General features: G+C 46.3%; 1 protein-coding gene across 1 annotated transcript; it reads right to left on the bottom strand.

Moving 5' to 3' along the window:
- Positions 1–8,448: 8,448 nt before the first annotated feature.
- On the bottom strand, positions 8,449–23,954 carry IAPP (islet amyloid polypeptide). The gene is made up of 4 exons (XM_056847560.1): positions 23,857–23,954; positions 23,320–23,416; positions 23,026–23,163; positions 8,449–8,620 (listed from the first exon to the last, which is right to left on the bottom strand). The coding sequence occupies exons 2-4, from the start codon at positions 23,397–23,399 to the stop codon at positions 8,449–8,451; spliced, it is 390 nt and encodes a 129-aa protein (XP_056703538.1). The 5' UTR covers positions 23,400–23,416; positions 23,857–23,954.
- Between the last annotated feature and the right edge of the window lie 243 nt (positions 23,955–24,197).

The raw sequence follows: 24,197 nt of genomic DNA, 5'->3' as shown, positions 1-24,197 counted from the left end.
TCTGACTATATATTACTCTTCCTACACACTTGACACTGAGAGACACTGTCCTTCAGTGTTACTCCTCTGAAGATGCCTGCCACAGCTGTCAGGAAAGAAAATACCAAGACCACGGTTACACAGCCCGGATAACACACAAGAACCAATTCATTCATTTATTTATATTTCGACTTATACCCTGCCTTCAACTTACTATGAGGAAAGGTTGAAGGAGCTGGGTATGTTTAGCCTGAGGAGGAGAAGACTGAAAGGGGACATGATAATCATCTTCAAGTTCTTGAGGGGCTGTCATATAGAGGATGGTGCCAAGTTGTTTTCTGTTGCCTAGTAAACGTCGGGATGTGACATCACCCCATGGGTCAGAAACGTCCCGGTGCTTGCACAGGGGACCTTTACCTTTAGACAAGCTGGAACGTGTCCAGAGGAGGGCAACAAAGATGGTGAGGGGTCTGGAGTCCTATGAGGAAAGGTTGAAGGAGCTGGGTATGTTTACCCCTGAAGAGGAGAAGACTGAGGGGATATGATAACCATCTTCAAGTACTTGAAGGGCTGTCATATAGAGGATGGTGCCAAGTTGTTTTCTGTTGCCCCAGAAGGTCGGACCAGAACCAATGGGTTGAAATTAAATCAAAAGAGTTTCCGTCTAGACATTAGGAAGAATTTTGTAACAGTTAGAGGAGTTCCTCAGTGGAACAGGCTTCCTCGGGAGGTGGTAAGCCCTCCTTCCCTGGAGGTTTTTAAGCAGAGGCTAGACGGCCATCTGTCAGCAATGCTGATTCTATGACTTTAGGCAGATGATGAGAGGGAGGGCAGGAAAGTTTGCATCAGTGTTTGGCTCTCGTGGCCCTTTCTTGCATGCCCAGGGTAGTGCCAATCGCCACTTTAGGGTAAGGAAGCAATTTTCCTCCAGGCCAGAGACCTTTTTTTTTTTTTTTTTTTTGCCATCTTCTGGGCATGGAGTGAGGTCATTGGGGGTGGGTGGGTGGGGGAGGTAGTTGTGAATTTCCTGCATTGTGCAGGGGATTGGACTGGATGACCCTGGTGGTCCCTTCCAACTCAATGATTCTATGTAGGCTTGTGAAATATATATATATTAAAAAACATTTTTTTAAAATGAGTCTGAAAAGTCAAGATTCATCTTCCATTCATAAGCAATCAGGCTGCAGAGGGTTTCTACTGCCTGCATCCATTTCTGTTGCTTCCTCTCAGGTTTAAAAACCCACTCAAAGTCAATATAAAATGAAAAAGCACTTCTGGTTTTGATTTTATGGAGCAGTAAATGGCTGCTGTCAGCAGGCGGATGAGCCGCTTCAGAAGTGATGCACCTGATCACTGTTCCTGAGGAGTCCTTAGGCAGATGATGAGAGGGAGGGCACCTTGGCCATCTTCTGGGCATGAAGTATGGGTCACTGGGGGTGTGGGGGGGAGGTAGTTGTGAATTTCCTGCATTGTGCAGAGGGTTGGACTAGATGGCCCTGGTGGTCCCTTCCAACTCTATGATTCTACTTGCTTGCTTACTTAGCTACTTCATGTGTACACCACCTGTCTCCCCAATGGGGACCTAAAGCAGCTTACAATGTTCTCCTCTCCTCCATTTTATCGACCCAACAAGCTTGTGAGGTAGGCTAGGCAGAGAGTGCTTTTTCTCCCCAGATTAGGACCCAAGGCAGTTTACAATGTTTTCCTGTCTTTAGGATTGCCAATTCCAGGTTGGGGAAATTCTTGGATATTTTGGGGTGGGGCCTGAGAAGGGCAGGGGTTGTGGAGGAGAGGGACCTCAGTGAAAAAGAAGAGTTGGTTTTTATACCCTGCTTTTTTCTACCTTAAGGAGCCTCAAAGTGCCATACAATCACCTTCCCTTCCCCTCCCCACAGCAGGCACCTTGTGAGGTAGGTGAGGCTGAGAGAGTTCTGAGAGAACTGTGACTGGCCCAAGGTCACCTCCAGGTAGCAGCTGGAGATCTCCCACTATTACAACTGATCTCCAGCCGATAGAGATCAGCTCACCTGGAAAAAAAGGGCTGCTTTGGCAATTGAACTCTATGGCATTGAAGTCCCTCCCCTCCCCAAACCCTGCCCTCCTCAGGCTCCACCCCCAAAACCTCCCACCGGTGGCAAAGAGGGATGTGGTAACCCTACCTGGCTACCCTAACTGACCTGCAGTGTGAAATGGTATCGTCCTAGGGGTTGGTGGACCAGTATTGGGAAGGCCAGGGTTCAAACCCTGACTCTGACATGAAGCTTACTGGTTGATGTTGAGCCAGTCACTTTACCTCACAACGTTGTTGTGAGGGCACATGGGCACATGAAGGTGCCTTATACAGAATCAGTCCATTGGTCTGTCAAGATCTGACTGGCTGTCCAGGGTCTCAGGCAGAGGTCTTTCACATCGACCTACTACCTGATCTTTTTTAATTGAACCTGGGACCTTCTGCCTGCCGAGCAGATGGTCAACCATTGAGTCACAACTCCACCCCAAAATGGCAAAGTGGAGAAGAATCACACATGCTGTCCTGAACTCCATGGAGATTAAAAAAATGTGATAGATGTATATGTTTGTGTAAGCAGGTCATGCTAGTAGGTATGGAAGTGAAAGATGTATAGATAAACTCTAGCTCAAACTGAGACATCTGCAGTACAAGTTGTCATGAGCAATGTTTTAGCAGGTTAAGCTGAAAATATTCCTTTTGGTGCAAAAGTCTTATGTCCTTAAACTTAAAAAGAAAATTCTTCTTCTAAATTGGAGAATTCACGATATAGTTTGTACATCCATCAGATCGGAAAGCAGATCTTGAAAGTCATTGCATGTGATTAATCTAAAAAGCCAACAAAGGCTACATCAAATTTCAGAATAAGATACCTCATTCCAAATGCTAATCACACAACTTTGTTCTCCTTTTGTAATGCAAACTGTTCTCTAACAATAGAATATATGGAAATTATTCTAATCATGCAAGCAGGTTTGTGTCACTACCATGGGACAATGGTAAATTATTTTATATTATGTCAGTTTCCGTTTAAATTCTCAGATTTCAGGTAAGAACTCCATTTCCTTTTTAGGTAATATCTCAGTGTCTGCGAAAAGAGAAAAGAAATTTGTGCTAGAACCACTAACAAAATCCACAGTGCTGTACTTTTCTAATTCAAATGCCTTCACGTCTCTAGTTCATCGTTTGTTAATATGCCTAGCGCCTTACTGTAAGAGAGTCATCCTTATACGTTGCTCGTACATTCAGATCAACGTTCCCTTTCATTTTCTGTATTAATGTTGGCAATTTAAACATCCATTGTGAAAAAAGTCATTAGTCAGTCCTACCCCTACATGTACTGTCGTGAGTTTTTGACTCTCATTTGTTCTCATTAAATACGTTGTCATTGAAGCGATCCACTTTTGCCATTTTGAGCTGCTTCACAAACTCAGGTCACTTCCACATAGGGTTGCCAACCTCCAGGTACTAGCTGGAGATCTCCTGCTATTATAACTGATCTCCAGCCGATAGAGATCAGTTCTCCTGGAGAAAATGGCCGCTTTGGCCATTGGACTCTATGGCACTGAAGTCCCTCCCCTTCCCAAACCCTGCCCACCTCAGGCTCCACCCCAACCATCTCCTGCCGGTGGTGAAGAGGGACCTGGCAACCTGGAGGGGAAGAGAAGGTGATTGTAAGCCGGTTTGAGTTTCCCTTAAGTGATAGAGAAAGTCGGCATATAGAAACCAACTGTTGTTCTTCTTCTTTTACTGCCACATGAGTGTGTTGCCTTGGCTTGGGTCTAAAACTGAGTGGGGCGGGGGGCGTAATGTTTCTGTGTTCCAAAATAAGAGACCAAAAAGAATGAGGAGTAGTTCAAACAGCCAATGTGGTGTAGTGGTCAAGAGCGGTGGTTAGGAGAGGTGGACTCTCATCTGGAGAACTGGGGTTGATTCCCCACTCCTCCACATGAGCGGCAGAGGCTAATCTGGTGAACCGGGTTGGTTTCCCCACTCCGACACCTGAAGCCAGCTGGATGACCTTGGGCTAGTCACCGTTGTCTCCGAACTTTCTCAGCCCTGCCTACCTCATAGAATCACAGAGTTGGAAGGGACCACCAGGGTCTTCTAGTCCAACCCCCTGCACAATGCAGGAGACTCCCACTGCATGTCTGGTTTTACAGCACCCATGGAGGATGCTATGATGGACCAAAGGTTAATGTCTGTCAGTGACTGTATGAGAGAGGGACATACCAGGAGTGGACGGAGCTTAAGAGAGAAGACTGAGCTGTTGGGGGGGGGGAAAGTTTATTTTTGTTTTTTTGTACTCTGGGTCCTGGTGTGATGGGTTGTTCCTAGTGTGATGGGGGGGGGGAATCCAGAAGGGGGATGAAAGAGAGAGTTTGGGAGGGGACAAAAGGTCCCTACTGTAGTCACGGGGGGGGGGATAGTCTCTGAGGAAAGAGTTATTCCTGGCCCAAGTATTGTGAGGGAATTGCTTTAAGACCCCCCTTTCCCCTCAGTGAGAACAACAAAAGCAAAGGGTTACCCCCTGTAAGGTCCCCTACAGCTTTTAGATTTGTGTGCCATAATTTTAGGTTTTTTTAGAATTTTATTGATGGTTTTATTATGGATTTTAATGTATATTTATATTGTATAAGAACATAAGAACATAAGAAAGGCTCTGCTGGATCAGACCAAGGCCCATCAAGTCCAGCAGTCTGTTCACACAGTGGCCAACCAGGGGCCTCCAGGAAGCCCACAAACAGGACGACTGCAGCAGCACCATCCTGCCTGTGTTTCATAGCACTAATATAATAGGCATGCTCCTCTGATACTAGAGAGAATAGGTATGCAACATGACTAATATCCATTCTAACTAACAGCCATGAATACCCCTCTCCTCCATGAATATGTCCACTCCCCTCTTAAAGCCCTCCAAGCTGGCAGCCATCACCACATCCTGGGGCAGGGAGTTCCACAATTTAACTATGCGTTGTGTGAAAAAAATATTTCCTTTTATCTGTTTTGAATCTCTCGCTCTCCAGCTTTAGCAGATGACCCCGTGTTCTAGTATTATGGGAGAGGGAGAAAAACTTCTCCCTGTCCACTCTCTCCAAACCATGCATAATTTTATAGACCTCTATCTATGTTGTATATTGTTGTATTTTTAAAATGATGTTACCCGCCTTGAGTCGGCTTGCTAGGAGGGCGGGTTATAAGTCTAATAAATAAATAAATAAATAAACAAATAAATAAAGTAATTCCATGGTGAGAAAGAGGAAGGGAGAAGGGAGAATCTCCATACTTCCTAGTTTTAGGCACCAGAGGATACACATGAACCTCTGTGTGCAGGTTCTGGGACTAAGCTACCTTAAAGAGTTGGAAACCTGGGTTAAGTAAAATAACATCTGTGCTCTACTTGTTGAGCCAGCGGGGTGTAGTGGTTAAGAGCGGTGGTTTGGAGTGGTGAGCTCCGATCTGAAGAACCAGGTTTGAATCTCCCCTCCACCTCATGAGCGGCGGAGGCTAATCTGGTGAACTGGGTTGGTTTCCCCACTCCTCCACACAAAGCCAGCTGAATGACCTTGGGCTAGTCACAGCTCTCTTAGCCCCACCTACCTCACAGGGTGTCTGTTGCAGGGAGGGGATGGGAAGGTGATTGTAAGCTGGCATTATACCCTGCTGAGGTCTCTCCTCTCTCTAAACCATGCCCACCCCTGGCTCCATCCCAAAAATCTCCAGGTGTTTCCCAACACACAGCTGGCAACCTATTTACAGGCCTCCAAGTGGGGGGGGATTAAGGGGGTTTCTTGGTACCCCAAGAGCCCCGTGGCGTAGAGTGGTGAAGCTGCAGTACTGTAGTCAAAAGCTCTGCTCACGACCTGAGTTCGATCCCGATGGAAGTCTGTTTCAGGTAGCCGGCTCAAGGTTGACTCAGCCTTCCATCCTTCCGAGGTCGGTCAAATGAGTACCCAGCTTGCTGGGGGTAAAGGGAAGATGACTGGGGAAGGCACTGGCAAACCACCCCATAAAACAAAGTCTGCCTAAGAAACGTCGGGATGTGGCATCACCCCATGGGTCAGGAATGACCAGGTTCTTGCACAGGGGACCTTTACCTTTACCTTGGTACCCCACCAACATGTGATGCCACTGTTGGCAAAAAACTGGAAGTGATACCATCGTGCCAGTATGATGCTCTAGGATTCACCCCAAACTGTATGAGATGATTGTCCCTGCCTCCAAACTTGCCCGGTGGGTTGCCAGTATTGGCTGGCATCCCTACTTTTAACTCCTTTCTTCAGACTGTGCTACACAACACAAATTCCATTGCAATTTTATGGGACAGCTGCTTCAAACATTGACCAATTTTATGTAGAATGATAAATGTATGAAGAAGAGTTAGTTTTTAAATGCCAACTTTCTCTGCCATTTTAGGGAGAATCAAACCGGCTTACAATCACCTTCCCTTCCCCTCCCCACAACAGACACCGTGTGAGGTAGGTGGGACTGAGAGAGCTGAGCTCTAAGAGAGCTGTGACTAGCCCAAGGTCACCCAGCTGGCTTCGTGTGGAGGAGTGGGGAAACAAATCCAGTTCACCAGATTAGCCTCCACCGCTCATGTGGAGGAGTGGGGAATCGAACCTCGTTCTCCAGATCAGAGTCCACCGCTCCAGACCACCGTTCTTAACCACTACACCACGCTGCCTCTCAGATGCTTCTGCACCATACTGCAAGGCTATTTCCATGCTTTTACCACATGTTCCTATTGGCAGAGGGCAATGGCATGAAGACTGGTCAATTAAAAGGACCAAGCCACCTGGAGTACAGGCACACCTGCAATTCTCTGCTGTTACGTGTGACCACCAGATGGTGCTCTTATCAGCAAAATTAAGTCTTTTGTGCATGGCTGTTTCACTCGCCATTACCCGTCGGGCCGTCTGATGACTTGGGTCTTTGTTTGGATTACGCATGCCATTTCCAACCATCAGAGGTTGCCTCGCTCTCCACCCCTGTGTTTCCCCACGTTTTCAAATTTTGAGATAAAACAGGTCATTCGAAACGTGGGCAAAACTCAGGGAAATTCAGGGGGGAGAGCGAGGCGACCCCTGACAGTCGGAAACGGCATGCATAATCCAAACAAAGATCCGAAGTCATTGGAGGGGTGACGGCGAGTGAAGCAGCCACGCATTAAAGACCATAGTCTATACAGGAATGAAACACATTTGGGAAAAGACCCCTGCAAAATGTTAAGGAACTAGGATGGGTTAGCCTACATCCCTTCAGACTATGTCCAGCTTTGTGGGTTCTTCCATAAAGCTCCGTGCAAACAGAATACTAGCTTAGCAGGCAGGTAGGTGCTGTTCTTTTCTTGCTATGCTGATTTTCTATTTGCTGGGAGCATTTAACACTGGGGATTGTTCCGAAAGGAATGTTCTCCAAATGAGATTCTCCCAACTCCAGGGAGTTGGGAACGTTTAGTCTGGAGGAGGTTGAGGGGGGACATGATTGCTCTCTTTAAGTATTTGAAGAGCTGTCACTTAGAGGAGGAGAGGGAGCTGTTCCTGTTGGCAGCAGAAAATAGGACTTGCAATATAGGGTTTGAATTGTGGGCAGAAAGGTAGTGGCTGGATATTAGGGAAAAACTTTTTTACAGTGAGAGTTGTCTGACAGTCGAATCAGCTACCTGGGGAGGTGGTGAGTTCCCCCTCACTGGCAGTCTTTAAGCAGAGGCTGGACAAGCACTTGTCAGGAATGCTGTAGGCTGATCTTCCATTGAGCAGGAGGTTGGACTAGATGGCCTCTATAGACCCTTCCAACTCTATGATTCTACATTCTTATACCTGCTGCCTGAAATGGTGCAGTCTTTTCTACCACCTTGGTATTCCACCACTTCATTCTCCTCATGTCTCCCGCATGTGTGAACTAAACTCAAATGGTAGATTTGTGACACTGAAATAGCTATTCATGGGAGCGTGGCTTAAGGCAGATCTCACGGATCGAAAACTGTTCCACTCCAGTGGAATTACAAAGATGTACACCTCACATTTTTGTCTTTTCAGTCTTTTTAATTAAAAAAGAAAAGAAACCCAAACCGGTTGCAATTTACAGTTCGGATATTTATAGCCTGCGGACGCGATTTCAGTGGGAGGATTATCACAAGCATGTGGATCGTAAGTGCGTTACCACTTCAAAACGCTAGGCATGATATCCCACAATGCATAGCGGAATGACATATCCATGGGTCGCAAACATAAAAATCACACAAAGAAAACAAGGCACTGTTCAGAATAAACAGGGGGGCGATGACCAAAGGGTTGTGGGCTGCTCAACCCTCAAACTGCTTTCTCCTACGGCAACCTCACCGAAGCAAAGAAAACGTGGATGAAGGACCTGGGGGATCCGGTATTTGTACATAGAAACTGGGGAGAGGAAGGGTCGGTATTCCTAACGAGGACTGAAGCCGTCGCTGTCTCGAGACGTTAAAGTTGTAGATAGTTGGGAGGTTCTCTGTCTCTTTTGCCGTAGGTGTTGGCTCCTACGTTGGTAGGCGAATAGATCGTTCCAAAGGTGTTGCTGGAGCGAACTAAGAAGTTGGCCAAGCGTTGAGTCATGCAGGTGGCTGTGTTGCATTTCCGTTTCTCCAAGCGGTGACTGTAGACATCGATAAAAAACCAGAGAGATTGTCATGAAAACCTGGCAGCAAGCACTCAAGATTTCTGTTCTTGAATAAAAGTCTTTACAATAGATTGCTTTATAGGTAGGGTTGCCAACCTCCAGTTACTAGCTAGAGATCTCCTGCTGTTACAGCTGATCTCCAGCCAATAGAGATCAGTTCACCTGGAGAAAATGGCTGCTTTGGTCATTGAATTCTATGGCATTAAAGTCCCTCCCCTCCCCAAATCCCGCCCTCCTCAGGCTTCACCCCAAAAACATCTTGCTGGTTGCGAAGAGGGACCTGTCAGGCCTTTGCCATTTTTTGCTGGAGCAAAGGCTCTTGACATGTGTCAGGCCAGCTTCTGGCCTCACACCAAGTCCTTGGTTCTCATGCCTATGAATGTCTGTGTACAGTTCCGCTCATCCTGTTTTCTGCAGCTGTGGTAATGTTTAGTCTGTCTTCCTGGGAACCGCTTATCTCGGGGTAGCCTAGCAATGTTTACCTTTTCAGTCCGTAGTGTCTTAAGCATGTAACCTGCCTGTGTTCTCCATTACTAGCCTCACCTGCCTGTAGGCAGTCAGTCCTTTAATCTGTCAAGCCAAGCCGAGAGGGACAGCGTACTACACAACTCGATCCAACGGGATCGCGGATTACAAATGTGCCAGCGCCGAGCCAGGACAGCTCGTCAGCCTCGGAGGGGTAAGAGGCTTGGAATCGCCAGCCCAAACACGTCCCAGGTCTGCTGTAACTGGAGCTCCACAGCAGACCTCTTCCGACAAAGAGCAAGAAGCTCCAGTGATGGTGAGCGATATGGGAGAGACTGTTTTACAAAGTCCTAAGGGGGCCCCCCAAGTTGCAGTGGTGGCTTTAGTCGACTCGGGGTGTGCACAAACTTTGATTAGCGAAGAGACTTTTAATGCTTTAAAAGTAAAAGCAGTGAGCTTGCCCCAAGCCATCCACTTCACTCAAATGGATGGCAGTGACTTTAGGGGGGTCCGGTTAGCCGCCACACGGGCAGAGTGGCACTGGGAGTAGGGTCTCATTGGGAACAGATCCATTTCACCATCGTTCCAAGCATCCGGTACCCGGTGGTACTTGAAGCAAATTAGTTACAAGGACACGGTCCCACCATAGATTGGGTAGCCCGGACTATTGCCTTCACCCAGCTGCAGTGCGACCGCCACAGGAGAGAGGTGGCTGTCCCGGGGTGTGTTGCCATGGCTTCGAGGAATCAGGATCCTATACCCCCCCCCCAACTACCTGGAGAGTACACCCAGTTTGCAGATGTGTTTAATGAGAAAGAGTGTGATGTTCTACCTCCCCACCGCAAGACAGACTGTGCCATTGAGCTGGTGGGAGAGGGCAAACTACCGAAGGGAAAGGTTTATCCCATGAGTCCAAAGGAGAAATAGGTGTTACATGACTTACTTTTCAAAGGAATGATTGTGTATCTGGATGACATTTTGATTTATTCAAAAACTTACAAGGAGCATGTGAAGTTAGTCAAAGAGGTACTGAGAGGTACTCCGGGACAATCAATTGTTTGCAAAGTTGTCCAAATGTGAGTTTCATCAGGATAAACTGACCTTCTTGGGGTACGTGATTTCGCACAAGGGTCTGGCCATGGATCCTGAGAAAGTAAGGGCGGTGTTGGAGTGGGAGCCACCGGCTACACAAAAACAATTGCAGCAGTTCCTTGGGTTCACTAATTTTTACAGAGGGTTTCTTAACAATTTTGCGCAGGTGGCATTACCCATAACGGATTTGTAATGGGATCTTCCTCCCAGCCGGGGGAAGATGGTACTATGGGTGGTCACAGACCTTTTTTCTAAACAGATTCATTTGGTTTCTTGCACGGGACTTCCTAAGGCTCAAAAACTCGCTTGAATGTTTGTATCACACGTCTTCAAATATCACAGTTTTCCACGCAAGGTGATCTCGGATCGGGGCCCACAATTCATGGCAAAGTTTTGGAAAGCTTTTCTTGAGTTGGTGGGGGTGGAACAAGGGTTGTCCAGTGCCTATCATCCCCAGACCGATGGTCAGACTGAACGTGTCAACTCTGTACTAGAATGTTATTTGCATTGCTATGTAAACTACTATCAAGATGATTGCGTGGATCTCTTGCCTTTTGCTGAGTATGCTTAAAATAATGCCTCCCATCAGTCCACCGGTTTTAGCCCATTTCAGGTAGTGTATGGAAAGGACTTTGGGCCGTTTGGGAGTGTGGATCGTTCAGGGGAGGGCGCCGATGCCGAAGTGGCTGATTGGATGAACGTGGTGCAAAATACTTGGCCCTGGTTACAGAAAAATTTGGAGCGGGCCAAGCGCAAGTACAAAGCACAAGCGGACAAACACCGTTCTCCGGGGTGGGACATCAAAGTGGGGGACCAAGTATATCTGTCCACAAAAAACCTTCGCTTCCTACGCCCGTGTAAAAAATTCAGTGAGAAGTACGTGGGACCCTTTCCAGTCTCGCGGCTCATAAATGAAGTCGCAGTAGAACTCAGTCTTCAAAGGCCCTGAAGGGCATCTATCCGGTGTTTCATATTACTTTGCTAAAAAGATACGAGCACGCGCCAAAATGGCATCCTGATCCTGCTCCCGAGCCCCCAGTGTTGGTGGGGGAGGAACATTTCGAAGTTTCCAAGGTCCTAGACTCCCGAGTCCGCAATAAGGTGCTCTACTACCTGGTGCGCTGGAAACACTTAGGGCCTGGTTATGATGAATGGGTAGCTGAGCACCATGTGATTGTCCCCCATCTAATTCGCCAGTTTCACGATGCTTACCCCCAAAAACCTCACCCGTTTGTTGGGAGGGAGGGGGGCCTTAGGGGGAGCCGAATGTCAGGCCTTTGCCTTTTTTTGCTGGAGCAAAGGCTCTTGACATGAGTCAGGCCAGCTTCTGCCCACATGCAAAGTCTTTGGTTCTCATACCTGTGAGCGTCTGTGTACAGTTCCGCTCATCCTGTTTTCTGCAGCTGTGGTAATGTTCAGTCTGTCTTCCTGGGAACCACTTATCTCGGGGTTGCCTAGCAATGTTTACCTTTTCAGTCCGTAGTGTCTTAAGCATGTAACCTGCCTGTGTTCACCATTACTAGCCTCCCCTGCCTGTAGGCAGTCAGTCCTTTAATCTGTCTTTTTGCTCCTAATAAAGTATTACTGCTTCAGAGCTACCTGCCTGGATGAGTTTGCTTATGGGATGCTAGGGACAGATGCCTGATACTGACAGAACCTGGCAAACATATTTATAGGAAAAGAGGGAGTGGTTGTTTGTTTGGGTGGGGGGGGTGGAGCTCCTCTGGGAGTTTTGCTGGGAAACTAGATATAAATCTCATAAATGAAAGCTTGGCGGTTGAGAGAACCTTTCCTGGACCTGGTTAGCTGGCTTGGTTTATTTGTGTTACTGTTAACTGCTGATTTATGGTGCCTCTATTTTTGCATTGTTATTATTTGATTTTATTATAACCCATGCATCTTTTGATAGAAAAACATTTTTGCCATTGACAACAGGAACAGGCTGAGCAATGAGTGCACGTTATGTAAAAGGTAAAGGTCCCCTGTGCAAGCACCAGGTCATTCCTGACCCATGGGGTGATGTCACATCCCAACGTTTACTAGGCAGACTTTGTTTACGGGGTGGTTTGCCAGTGCTTTCCCCAGTCATCTTCCCTTTACCCCCAGCAAGCTGGGTACTCATTTGACCAACCTCAGAAGGATGGAAGGCTGAGTCAACCTTGAGCCAGCTTCCTGAAACTAACTTCCGTTGGGATCGAACTCAGGTCGTGAGCAGAGCTTGGACTGCAATACTGCAGTTTACCACTCTGTGCCATGGGGCTCTTACACCTTATGTACACACACAAAAAAATCCCTTATTGGGGATTAGGAATTGCCTGGACCTGGATGGCCAAAACTAATCCAATCTTGTCAGTTCTCAGAAGCTAAGCAGGGTCAGTCCTGGTTAGTACTTAGATGGGAGATCACTGAGGAAATCCAAGGTTGCTACGCAGAGGCAGGCAATAGCAAACCACCTCTGTGCGTCTCTTGCCTTGAAAGCCTTACGGGGTCACCACAAATCAGCTGCCACTTGACCACATTTTCTGCCACCAGGAATGGGATTAAAGATAGGGGCAAGGAGATTAGGCTAGATTTTATGTTGAAAAACCCCAGCCACACGTTCTTTCAAGTCAACCGGGAAAAGGAAGCAATCCACCCTCCCAGATCAACTGGAAACCTATGCGAACCCAGATAATAGCCAGGATGTCATTTACTTCTCTTCTCTTGTGGAACTTTGCACTGCCTGGCCGCCCAGTGCTGTGTTTCGAAACGCTATTGGACTTTCTCTTGGTTAGTTGATTAACCATTAAAGAGGCTGTCTTTAACTTGAACATCTATTGACTAACCACCACAGCAATGCACCCGTTTTTTTGCTGACTCAAACTGAACCAGTGAAGAGACAGAAAATTCTGTGAGATCTTTAGTGGACCCAAGAGCCAAGACATTACAGAGTCCTATTCTTTGCTTGTTTCCCTTATACAACTTACCTAAGGACTCTATCTATACTTGTTCTATATTCTTACATACTTTTATAATGTTCAGTTCTGCTTATATTCTTGAAATAGGGACTGCACTCTGTTATAGGCCTAAAATATGTACAGTCTGTTTCTGTAAGTTTGCTCCCACTGTGTAATTGCTGTATCATTTATAGGGTTGCCAGGTCCCTCTTTGCCACTGGTGGGAGATTTTAGGGGCGGAGTCTGAGGAGGGCGGGGTTTCAGGAGGGGAGGGACTTCAATGCTATATACCAAAGCAGCCATTTCCTCCAGGTGAACTGATCTCTATCGGCTGGAGATTAGTTGTAATAGCAGGAGATCTCCAGCTAGTACCTGGAGGTTGGCAACCATAATCATTTAATGTGGTGTGTTAATGCATATTCTGTGTTTCAGCTTCTGTGTCTTGTGGAAACTTCCATAATTATCTTTTAATAAATGTAGTGTACCTGCTGTATTGTTATGTAAATTCATTTTGGATGCCTTCAATCATCCTGACATGAATTGAGAACTAATTTGATTCAGGATACAGCCTAATACCATCAAAATGGAAGGATGACCTTGTCATTGAATGAGATGCAGCCTATTTGGTAAAACATGGTACTTCATGTGCATTATTCTCCCAAATATATATATATTTAATGATAGGCATTTAAAAGCAAAAATGTGAGGACTGACAAGCAACTCTTGTCCTTACAGTCTAGAAACAGCTGATTCCAAAAGCCATCAGGAAAGATGTCAGTATAGGGCTGCCTCCAAATTAGGAAATACCTGGAGATTTTGGGGGTGGAGCCTGAGAAGGAAAGGGTTTGGGGAGGTGAGGGTCTTCAGTGGGGTATAATGCCATAGAATCCACCTTCCAAAGTGGCCATTTTTACCAGGGGAACTGATCTCTATCACCTGGAGATCAGTTGTAAGGTTGGCAACCCTATGCCAGTGACATAATTAATTTTGTTTGTTGCTTAAATCTAGAACTTTCATTTACAGTTCCATCTTTAGCAGAGTTACACCCTTCCAAATTCATTGACTTCAGTGGACTTAGAAAGGTGTAACTCATATAGGAAGGCACACTTAAGCACTTTATTTAGGATAGAAAAGAGCAAGAGTCCAGTAGCACCTTAAAGACTAACAATAATATTTTCTGGCCGGGTCTGAGCTTTCGTGAGCCACAGCTCACTTCTTCAGATACAGCTAGAATGTGAATCCATCTGTCTTTAAGTAGAGGAGAGTGAATTCAGACAAGCATTAGTATGTAAATGTTAACAGTATGTAACTGTGAATAGCAGGCGTGATGGGATTAGGTGTGGTATGCAGAAGAGTCTGTGATGTCCAGGGGAGAGATGGGTGTGGAGAAATCAGCATTGGTAATGCACCATGAATGCAAGGTCTTTATTCAGCCCAGGTAAATGCATTGTCTTTAGTTTGAATATCAAACTAAAGACAATGCATTTACCTGGGCTGAATAAAGACCTTGCATTCATGGCTCATTATCAATGCTGATTTCTCCACACCCATCTCTCCCCTGGACATCACAGACTCTTCTGCATACCACACCTAATCCCATCACGTAAATGCATTGTCTTTAGTTTGAAAACCAACTCTTCTTCTTTCTCTTCTCATTAAAGGCCAAACCATGTATTACAGGATGGCTAAATTAAAGATATTAAGTGCAATGTGGCCTTTTCTAAAATAGTTATTCTATTGATTTTTCTTAGTGGCTTTGCTGGAATTTAGCCATACTCAAAAGCCCTTCCATTTTTTTGTCCCCCATCATTTAATTTACTATTTTCCCACTGTGATAAAACTCCATGGAGTTAAAAGTACTTTGATTAAAAACACGTTTTTAAAAAATCTATTGCCTCATGAATTAGGGACTTATTTAATTTGACCAAAGAATTTCTTAATCAATATACATAACAAACTTCAATCACAGCATCATAGAGGTGGGTCATTCAGGCCATCTGGTTCAATCCCTTGGTCCAACCCCCTGCAGGATCAGCCTAGGGCCGTGTTGGCGAACCTATGGCACGCGTGCCACTTCCGGCACGCGTAGCCCTCTCTGCCGGCACGCACGGTTCCTCCAAGCCGCTGGCCTTTCCGGCTTTCCGGGTGATCTCCAACCAATAGAGATCAGTTCCCCTGGAAAAAATTGCCACTTTGGCAATTGGACTCTATGGCACTTTCCCAAACCCCGCCCTCCTCAGGCACCACCCCAAAAACCTCCCACTCATGGCGAAGAGGAACTTGGCAACCCTAGCCTCTCCCTCTGGGCCCCCTCTGGGGGTGGTATTCAGGTTAAATTGCCGCATTGGCACTCGGCGATAAATATGTGGGTTTTCGGTTGCAGTTTGGGCACTCGGTCTCTAAAAGGTTCGCCATCACTGGCCTAGGGAATCCCTGACAAGTGTTTGTCCAGCTGCTGCTTAAAGACTGCCAGAGAGTGGGAGCTCACCACCTCCCTAGGTAGCTGATTCAACTGTTGAACTGTAAAAATGTTTTTTCCCCCTAATATCCATCCGGTACCTTTCCGTCTGCAATTTAAACCCATTACTGTGAATCCTATCCTCTGCTGCCAACAGGAACAACTCCCTGCCCTCCTCTAAGTGACAGCCCTTGAAATATTTCAAGAGAGCGATCGTGTCCCCCCTTAACCTCCTCTTCTCCAGACTGAACATTCCCAAGTCCCTCAGCCTTTCCTTGTAGGGCTTGGCCTCCAGGCCCCGGATCATCCTTGTAGCATGACAATGCTAATATCGCTACCATGGGAGTAAGTCCACTGAATATGCCAGTTTAGGGTTGTTGGCCCCTAAAACATTGCTACCCTAAAAAAAGATGACTAGAGGTGGGAAACTTGATATTGGGTTATGAATTTTTAAAGTGGTTTGAATAGAGTAAGGGGCCCCAGCTCAGAGACAGAACGGCCATTATCTCCAGGTGAACTGATCTCTGTTGCCTGGAGATCTGTTGTAATCCCAGGTGATATCCAGCCTACTTATGGAAGATTCAGAGGTTTTTATAGCATATTTGGACAAGTCTCTTTTCTAACACCAAGGGGGTCTAGAGAAGAAGAAGAGTTGGTTTTTATATGGCGACGTTCTCTACCACTTAAGGAAGAATCAAACCGGCTTACAATCACCTTCCCTTCCCCTCCCCGCAACAGACCCCCTGTGAGGTAGATGGGGCTGAGAGTGTGTGACTAGCCCAAGGTCACCCATCTGGCTTCGTGTGTAGGAGTGGGGAAACAAATCCAGTTCACCAGATTAGCGTCCGCCACGCATGTGGAGGAGTGGGGAAAACAACCCAGTTCACCAGATTAGCGTCCGCCGCTCATGTGGAGGAGTGGGGAATCAAACCCAGTTCTCCAGATCAGAGTCCACTGCTCTGAACCACCGCTCTGAACCACTACACCATTCCGGCTCTCTCTAGAGGGATCGTTGGTCTCATCTAACAGTATACTTGATACGAACAGAGTGAAATTTAGATGTAATTTGTCAATGCAGCGCCTTCCTGGCACCTCCAGAACTGGATAATTATAGTATCGTCATGTCATTAGGCGGTAACAATGACTCAATGTTTACCTTCCCGGTGAACTTTTTAAAGGTTATTTACAGCACTTGCTGATATCAATGGAACGATTAGCATGACAAGCAAAACGTGCTCTTTTTAGCGACTCCCGAAGCTGTGGAACTCCCCCCCACACACACTTTCTGCTCCGCTGAATGCCAACTCTTCCCCCGGGACCTTCTCCACTGCCTTCCCCAGACATTTGCTGCCATTTCTACAATTTCACTTGACAAACATATAGAAGAATTCGCTCCCCTATGCAGATAGTTTCGGAGAGCGGGCATATTGGTTTGCAACAGATCAGTTAGGTTGGAGTCCAGTAGCCCCTTAGAGACCAACAAGATTTTCGAGGTATGAGCTTTCGAGAGTCAAAGCTACCTTCATCAGACACAAACGGGAACAGAGATCTCTGAGTCTTTTTATCTCAGTCAGAAGGTGGGAGGAGTTGGGTTGCCATCCTCCAGGTACTAGCTGGAGATCTCCTGCTATTACAACTTCTCTCCAGCCGAGAGAGAGGGGAGGGGGCTGTGGCTCAGTGGTAGAGCACCTGCTTGGCATGCAGAAGGTCCCAGATTCAATCCCCGGCATCTCCAGTTAAAGGGACTAGGCAAGTAGCAGATGTGAAAGACCTCTGACTGAGACCCTGGAGAGCCGCTACCGGCCTGAGTAGACAATACTGACTTTGATGGACCAAGGGTCTGATTCCGTATAAGGCAGCTTCATGAGATCAGTTCCCCTGGAGAAAATGGCCGCTTTGGCAATTGGACTCTATGGCACTGAAGTCCCTCCCCTCCCCAAACCCCGCCCTCCTCACGCTCCGCCCAAAAAAACTCCCGCCAGTGGCGAAGAGGGACCTGGCAACCCTATGTGAGATCACCACAATGTCCAGTTTCAACCCCCATTACTGGCAACTATGAATATTCGTGTTTCATGAATTATTGAGCAGGAGATGGCACCAGACCCAGATTCATTCGGTCACTTTTTAAAAACATACTAGAAGTATTTAAACGTATGATCCCTGCCCCACTGTCTGAAGTGGTACAGTCTGAGAAGGGCTGGGCAGTGATATTTCTAAAAGTGGCATTGGAGAGAGAGCAGTGCATTACATTTTAGTCTGCTCCAAGGTAGGGTTGCCAGGTCCCTCTTCACCACCAGCAGGAGTTTTTTGGGGCAGAGTCTGAGGAGGGCGGGGTTTGGGGAGGGGAGGGACTTCAATGCCATAGAGTCCAATGGCCAAAGCAGCCATTTTCCCCAGGTGAACCGATTTCTATCAGCTGGAGATCTGTAACAGCAGGAGATCTCCAGATAGTACAAGGTAAGTTATGCTTGCATTGGATCTTTCCGTACGCCCACTGAGGGGAGATCTACGGGGATTTGTGTTGGGGTGGGGAGGGTCAAGTTTTACTGACATCTCTTTATCATCAGCTTAGCAAAGACATTTTGTTAACTGATGTTTTAAAATTTCAGGCGTTCCCATTCTTGTGCAGGTGTTTAGTTCACGCACTTTCTCCATCTTCGCCAATGAGCTCAGTAATTATCAAAATTCTCTAGGATTTGCATGAGTGGTAATTTGCATTTGTGTGGGTGAGAACTCTCTCTCCTGAAAAGGGAAAGTAGAGAGAGTGTCAGATATTCCCCGTGCTGCTCTGCGGCTGAAGGCTGAACTTGAGATCGGAAGAGACTCACAACTACTGATGGAAGCTGCAGCTATGAGCCTATTTCTTTTTTAACCACTCTTCCCTGCAAGGCTTGATGCCACAATTTTTTATTTCCCCCCTTCATGGCACATGGCAGTCCAAGAAGCCGAGTTAAGATGGGATAATCAAAAGCACAATGATGTTGTGTTGCATGATCTTTCCTGTTAATTTGAGGATTGAGGAAATGACACAAGGCTGCGGTTTTCAGCGGCAGCTGCTCACTGCTTGTAAGATCTCATTGCGCCTTAACTGGGTCTCCCAGTGTTTTCCAGAGTATCCTTTTTTCTGTTTAAGTTGAGTGTCAAAGAACTTTCTACTATCCAGGGATTTTTCGGCCCTTGCCCCGGCCTGGAAGAATTCCCTTCCTGGTAACATCAGGGCTCTGTGGGATCTTAAAGAGTTCTGCAGGGCCGGCAAAATAGAATTCATAGAATCATAGAGTTGGAAGGGACCAAGAGGGTCATCTAGTCCAACCCCCTGCACAATGCAGGACATTCATAACTACCTCCCCCCATACCGCCAGTGACCCTCTACTCCATGCCCAGAAGATGGCCAAGATGCCCTCCCTCTCGTGATCTGCCTAAAATCATAGAATCAGCACTGCTGACAGATGGCCATCTAGCCCCTGCTTAAAAATCTTCAGGGAAGGAGAGCTCACCACCTCCCAAGGAAGCCTGTTCCACTGAGGAACTGCTCTAACAGTTAGAAAGTTCTTCCTAGTGTTTAGACAGAAACTCTTTTTGATTTAATTTCAACCCGTTCTTTCTGGTCCGAGCTTCTGGGGCAACAGAAAACAACTTGGCTCCTTCAAACTTTCCTCATAGGACTTGGTCTCCAGACCCCTCACCATCTTTGTTGCCCTCCTCTGGACACGTTCCAACTTGTCTACATCCTTCTTAAATTGTAGTGCCCAAAACTGAACACAATACTGTAGGTGAGGTCTAACCAGAGCAAAGTAAAGCAATACCATCACTTCGCGTGATCTGGACACTATACCACCACCAGGGCTACAGCTAGGGCAGCCGTACGTTGTACATCGGTTCTGGCCTCCCCATCCCTCCCCCACCTTCTGTTTATTTGTGGGGTTCAACTGCTTGACCGAATCTTCAGTGGGTATTACCATCCATCATTACTATCTGAATTAGTGCCATCTTGGTATATTTATAATTATTTTATGATTATTGCTGTTTTAAATTGGAAGTTTTATGGTTTTATATTGTTTTAAAGTGTGGTTACAGCTGACTTAGCGTGACCCCATAGGGGTTTCAAGTAGGGTTGCCAGTTCAGGGTTGGGAAATACCTGGAGATTTTGGGAGGGGAGCCTGAGGAGGGTGGTGTTTGGGGAGGGGAGGGACTTCAATGCCATAGAGTCCAATTGCCAAGGCGGCCATTTTCTCCAGGGGAACTGATCTCTATCGCCTGGAGATCAGTTGTAATAGCAGGAGATCTCCAGCCACCACCCTGAGGGTCTCAACCCTAGTTTCAAGGCAAGAGACGTTCAGAGGTGGTTTGCAATGGCCTGCCTCCGTGTCATGACCTGGTATTCCTTGGAGGTCTCCCATCCAAATACTTTCCACTGGGTTGAGGCTGAGAGTGTGTGACTGGCCCAAGGTCACCCAGCAAGTTTCCATGGCAGAGTGGGGATTTAAGCCTGGGTTTCCCAGATCCTAGTCCGACACCTTAACCACTATACCACGCTGGCTCTCCATGGGTTAATAAGACCCCCATAAGCTTAGGTGCCAAGTGCTTTCATCTGCTCATTCATTGCGATGGGGTTCATTCCCCAATAGCATCCTAGTGATCGCTTTGTTGATTAAAAACAAAGAAAACTGGCGTGTGGGAGGGAAATGAGCCAGAAAGTCGCAACTGACTCTTTGCCGAAACCGTAAAATAGAATTTAAAAATTTATTTTATTTCTTAAGCTTATTCATATTCCACTTTTTTCCTCCAATGGGGATCCAAAGCGGCTAACAACGCACACAGGGAAAGAACCAAACCAAATAAGAAAAGGAAGGGGAAATGGTGCCGGTTTTCCAAAATGAATTTTGGGGGGCACATAGGGTTGCCAACCTCCAGGTTCTAGCTGGAGATCTCCTGCTATTACAATTGATCTCCAGCTGATAGAGATCAGTTCAGCTGGAGAAAATGGCTGTTTTGGCTATTGGACTCTATGGCATTGAAGTCCCTCCCCTCCCCAAAACCCGGCCTCCTCAAGCTCCACCCCAAAAACCTCCCGCCGGTGGCGAAGAGGGACCTGGTGACCCTAGGGGCACAGCTTCTAGTGAGCTGTGTAATCCTATTGGCAGAGAAGGAAATATATCCATAAATAGGTATATGCATCTAACTCTTCCCCTCTTTTTTAACTTAAACATTTATTATTTCATAATGAATGAACTTATGGTAGCATTTAAGAAGAAATGACAGTTTCATTAAACTCAGACTAGGCTCCCCTTAGACTTAAATTAAAGAGGCTGGGGGAAGAGAAACAGTTCCCACCCAAGGTACAGGGGGGTCTAAATGATCCCAAGATGGAAAAACCTCTCAGTAACAGCACACTATACCTTACATTGATGCAGCAGCTGATGAGGAGGTGTGTAACCATTTACAATTTTTTAAAGGCATACTTCCGAGAGGTTTTGCACTGAAGGAAAGGTGTGTGAGAAAACTATCTGCTTCTGTGATAAAAAGGTAAAGGTCCCCTGTGCAAGCACCAGGTCATTCCTGACCCATGGGTAGATGTCACATCCCGACATTTTCTAGGCAGACTTTTGTTTGCGGGGTGGTTTGCCAGTGCCTTCCCCAGTCATCTTCCCTTTACCCCCAGCAAGTTGGGTCCTCATTTTACCGACCTCGGAAGGATGGAAGGCTGAGTCAACCTTGAGCCGGCTACCTGAAACCGACTTCCATCAGGATCGAACTCAGGTCATGAGCAGAGCTTTGGAGTGCAGTACTGCAGCTTAATGCTCTGCGCCACAGGGCTTCTGTGATACCCCGCTAGAATTAGCATTTGGGATGATTGCACACACCCATTTCTATTCCTGTACAATTATTTCTTTGTTTCGTAAAACAATAACCCTTAATACAGTTTCATCTTTTTTGCCTTGAATTAGTGACATTGTCAAATAAATATCATTTGCCTGTATCCCTCTAAAATTGTCTGCTGCTAGCAGGTAAACGCTTTTTTGTTTTGGTTGGCATCCCACCCACTCCCCGTGACTCTTAATGGCCGTCCTCTTTGGTTGGGTGTGTTTGTGTATCTGCAAGATTTGACTGAATTGTTTAAATATTTTATATACACTTTATTTAAAATGTTGTTTTCATGTTTTAAAAGGTTTAATGTTTTGATGTTCACCGCCTCGGGGACCCTATTTGGGTGGAAATGTATGTAAGGACCGTTAAGTCGCAACTGACTTCTGGCAACACCAGCAAAGGGCTTTCAAGTCAAGTGAGAAGCAGAGGGGGGGTTGGCCCTTGCCTCCCTCTGCAGAGCTTTTCTTGCTGCCCTCCCATCCAAGTACCAACCCTGCTTAGCTTCCAAGCTCTGACGAGACTGGGCTATACCATGCTGCTTCCCCTCCCATTTGGGAGGAAAGGTGGCATATAAATGTTTTAAATAAATAAATAAACAAACAAGCCAGCGTGGTGTAGTGGTTAAGGTGGTTTGGAGCGGAGGACTCTGATCTGGAGAACCGGGTTTGATTCCCCGCTCCTCCACATGAGCGGCGGATGCTAATCTAGTGAACCGGGTTGGTCCCCCCAGTTCTCCACATGAAGCCAGCTGGGTGACCTTGGACTAGTCACAGCTCTCTTAGAGCTGTCTCAGCCCCACCAACCTCACTGGGTGTCTGTTGTGGGGAGGGGAAGGGAAGGCGATTGTAAGTCACATCGATTCTTCCTTAAGTGGTAGAGAAAGTTGCCGTATTAAAAAAAACTCTTCTTTTTTATGTTTTAAAAATCTATGACTACCTTTGAGTTAGGGTTGCCTGGTGTGTGTGTTCCCCCCCCCCCGGCCACGGTGGGCATTGGGGGGAGGGAGACTAGAGTTGCCAGATCCAGGTTGGGAAAATTCCTGGAGATTTGGGGATGGAGCCCTGGAAGGATAGGGACCTCAGTGGGATACAATGCCCTAGAGGCCACCCTCCAAAGCACCCATTTCCTCCGAGGTAGCTCATATCTGTAATCTGGACATGTGCTGTAATTCTGGGGGATTCCCCAGGTCCCACCTAGAAGCTGGCATCCCTACTTTGAATTGCAATGTTTTTACTAAAGTGCTATTAAGAAGTGCAGGAGGACTCAAATCGGGGGACTGGCATGGCATTCCTGCTCCCTCGCTGTTTAGCACAGAAACAAAGGATCTATAACCCCTGGTTACAGAATAATTCCACTTGCAGAACTGTGCCGTGCCAGCTCATTTGGGGGTTGCTATATCTGAACATTATTGCAAGCTTAATTTTGAGACAGGCATGCTCTCTGAACAGAACTGCAGACCTCTAAATACAGGAAAAGGAGAAAAGAAATCTGATGCAAATTGCGTATATTGTTAAAGACATGTCTTACATTGGAATCAAAAGCAATCAGAAATAACGGATACCTTTTGGGCTTCACTGTTTCTTCTCCCAGGAGAGCTCCGTTCAGTCCTAAGAAGCCAGTACTTCTCAAAAGGACAGGTAAGAGCCATTCTTGTCTGTTGGGAGTCCCGTCAGAGAAATCGTCAGCCAAAGAGAGCAGTCTTTAATAAGAAAAAAAAAGAGAGAGAGCAAAAATTTCTCTTTTGTTTTATGCTACACCCCCTCCAGAGTATTTTACGCTATCTGGTATAAGCAAGCAGTGGAATGACAAACTGATCTCTCCTAGCAAAAGGAAGTTATGTGCAAAGGTTACTGACCTCTCGACAGGTGTTGCTTCCAGGGAATTTAAAGTAATTGATAAGAAGATGAAAAGAAAAGGTCCTTTGAGGCTGCACATCTCTCTTTTGGATGTTTCTGAGAGGGGGGAAAATCACAAAGCAAAACTTGAGTCTAAACCATGCAAGCAGCTATGTTTGTCGAAGGACAGCTGTCGTAGTTCCCCAGATAAACTAGAATATTCCAGCAGGATTAGAAATTTTTTTCCCAACTTTTGTGAAACAACATCAAATTCCCCCCTTTTAGTCTAAATTCTAAAAAAACCCTTTGTTCTATCAAAAAAGGAGGAGTTTTATGGCACCTTAAAGTAAGATTTTATTCCAGACTAAATTTATATGGGTTTCAGCCCACTGTCATATTTTGTGGTTTGCCCAAATGTTTTATTTTTTTAACAAAACAGCCTTTTCCAGATTAAATTAGCCGAACCACATGCACTGTGGAGTTTTCTCCTCCTTTCCCCTACCTCGCTTTTCAGATCTTTAGAAAATCAAGAGCAAAACCCGAAGTGATGTAGTTACCTTTCAGCGGCCGAGGAATTTAGCTGAAGAAATCCCAGCAAATTCTGCTTTTGAAGGAAGAATATGAGCGATGATTTTCACTTGCTTCTGACTGTGGAGTACCCTTTCCCTCTACCTTCTTTTCTGGCAAGCTATCTTGCTCTTATATACCCTTCACACCTTTCTCTGCTCTGACATCAGGCAGTACACACACACACACACACAGAAACCCTGTCATTAATTTCTCTCCCTATAGATAGAAAGTGCCCCAGAAAGGAACAGAGGCTGATGGGTCATGACTGCATTAGCGCAATGGCAAATTTTAGGCGAGCCCATTCAGGGAGCGCTCATTGAAGTGGTCC

Source organism: Euleptes europaea, chromosome 3, assembly GCF_029931775.1.
Source record: "Euleptes europaea isolate rEulEur1 chromosome 3, rEulEur1.hap1, whole genome shotgun sequence".
In the NCBI taxonomy this organism is placed as follows: domain Eukaryota; kingdom Metazoa; phylum Chordata; class Lepidosauria; order Squamata; family Sphaerodactylidae; genus Euleptes; species Euleptes europaea.
This window is presented reverse-complemented; position numbering and strand designations above follow the sequence as displayed.

Coding starts and splice junctions, on each gene's coding strand:
- IAPP (XM_056847560.1), bottom strand. CDS start 23,399: ATGTGCAGCCTCAAAGGACCTTTTCTTTTCATCTTCTTATCAATTACT. Junction 23,164..23,319: donor GAAGCAACACCTGTCGAGAG/GTCAGTAACCTT, acceptor TTCTTATTAAAG/ACTGCTCTCTTTGGCTGACG. Junction 8,621..23,025: donor GAAACAGTGAAGCCCAAAAG/GTATCCGTTATT, acceptor CGATGTCTACAG/TCACCGCTTGGAGAAACGGA.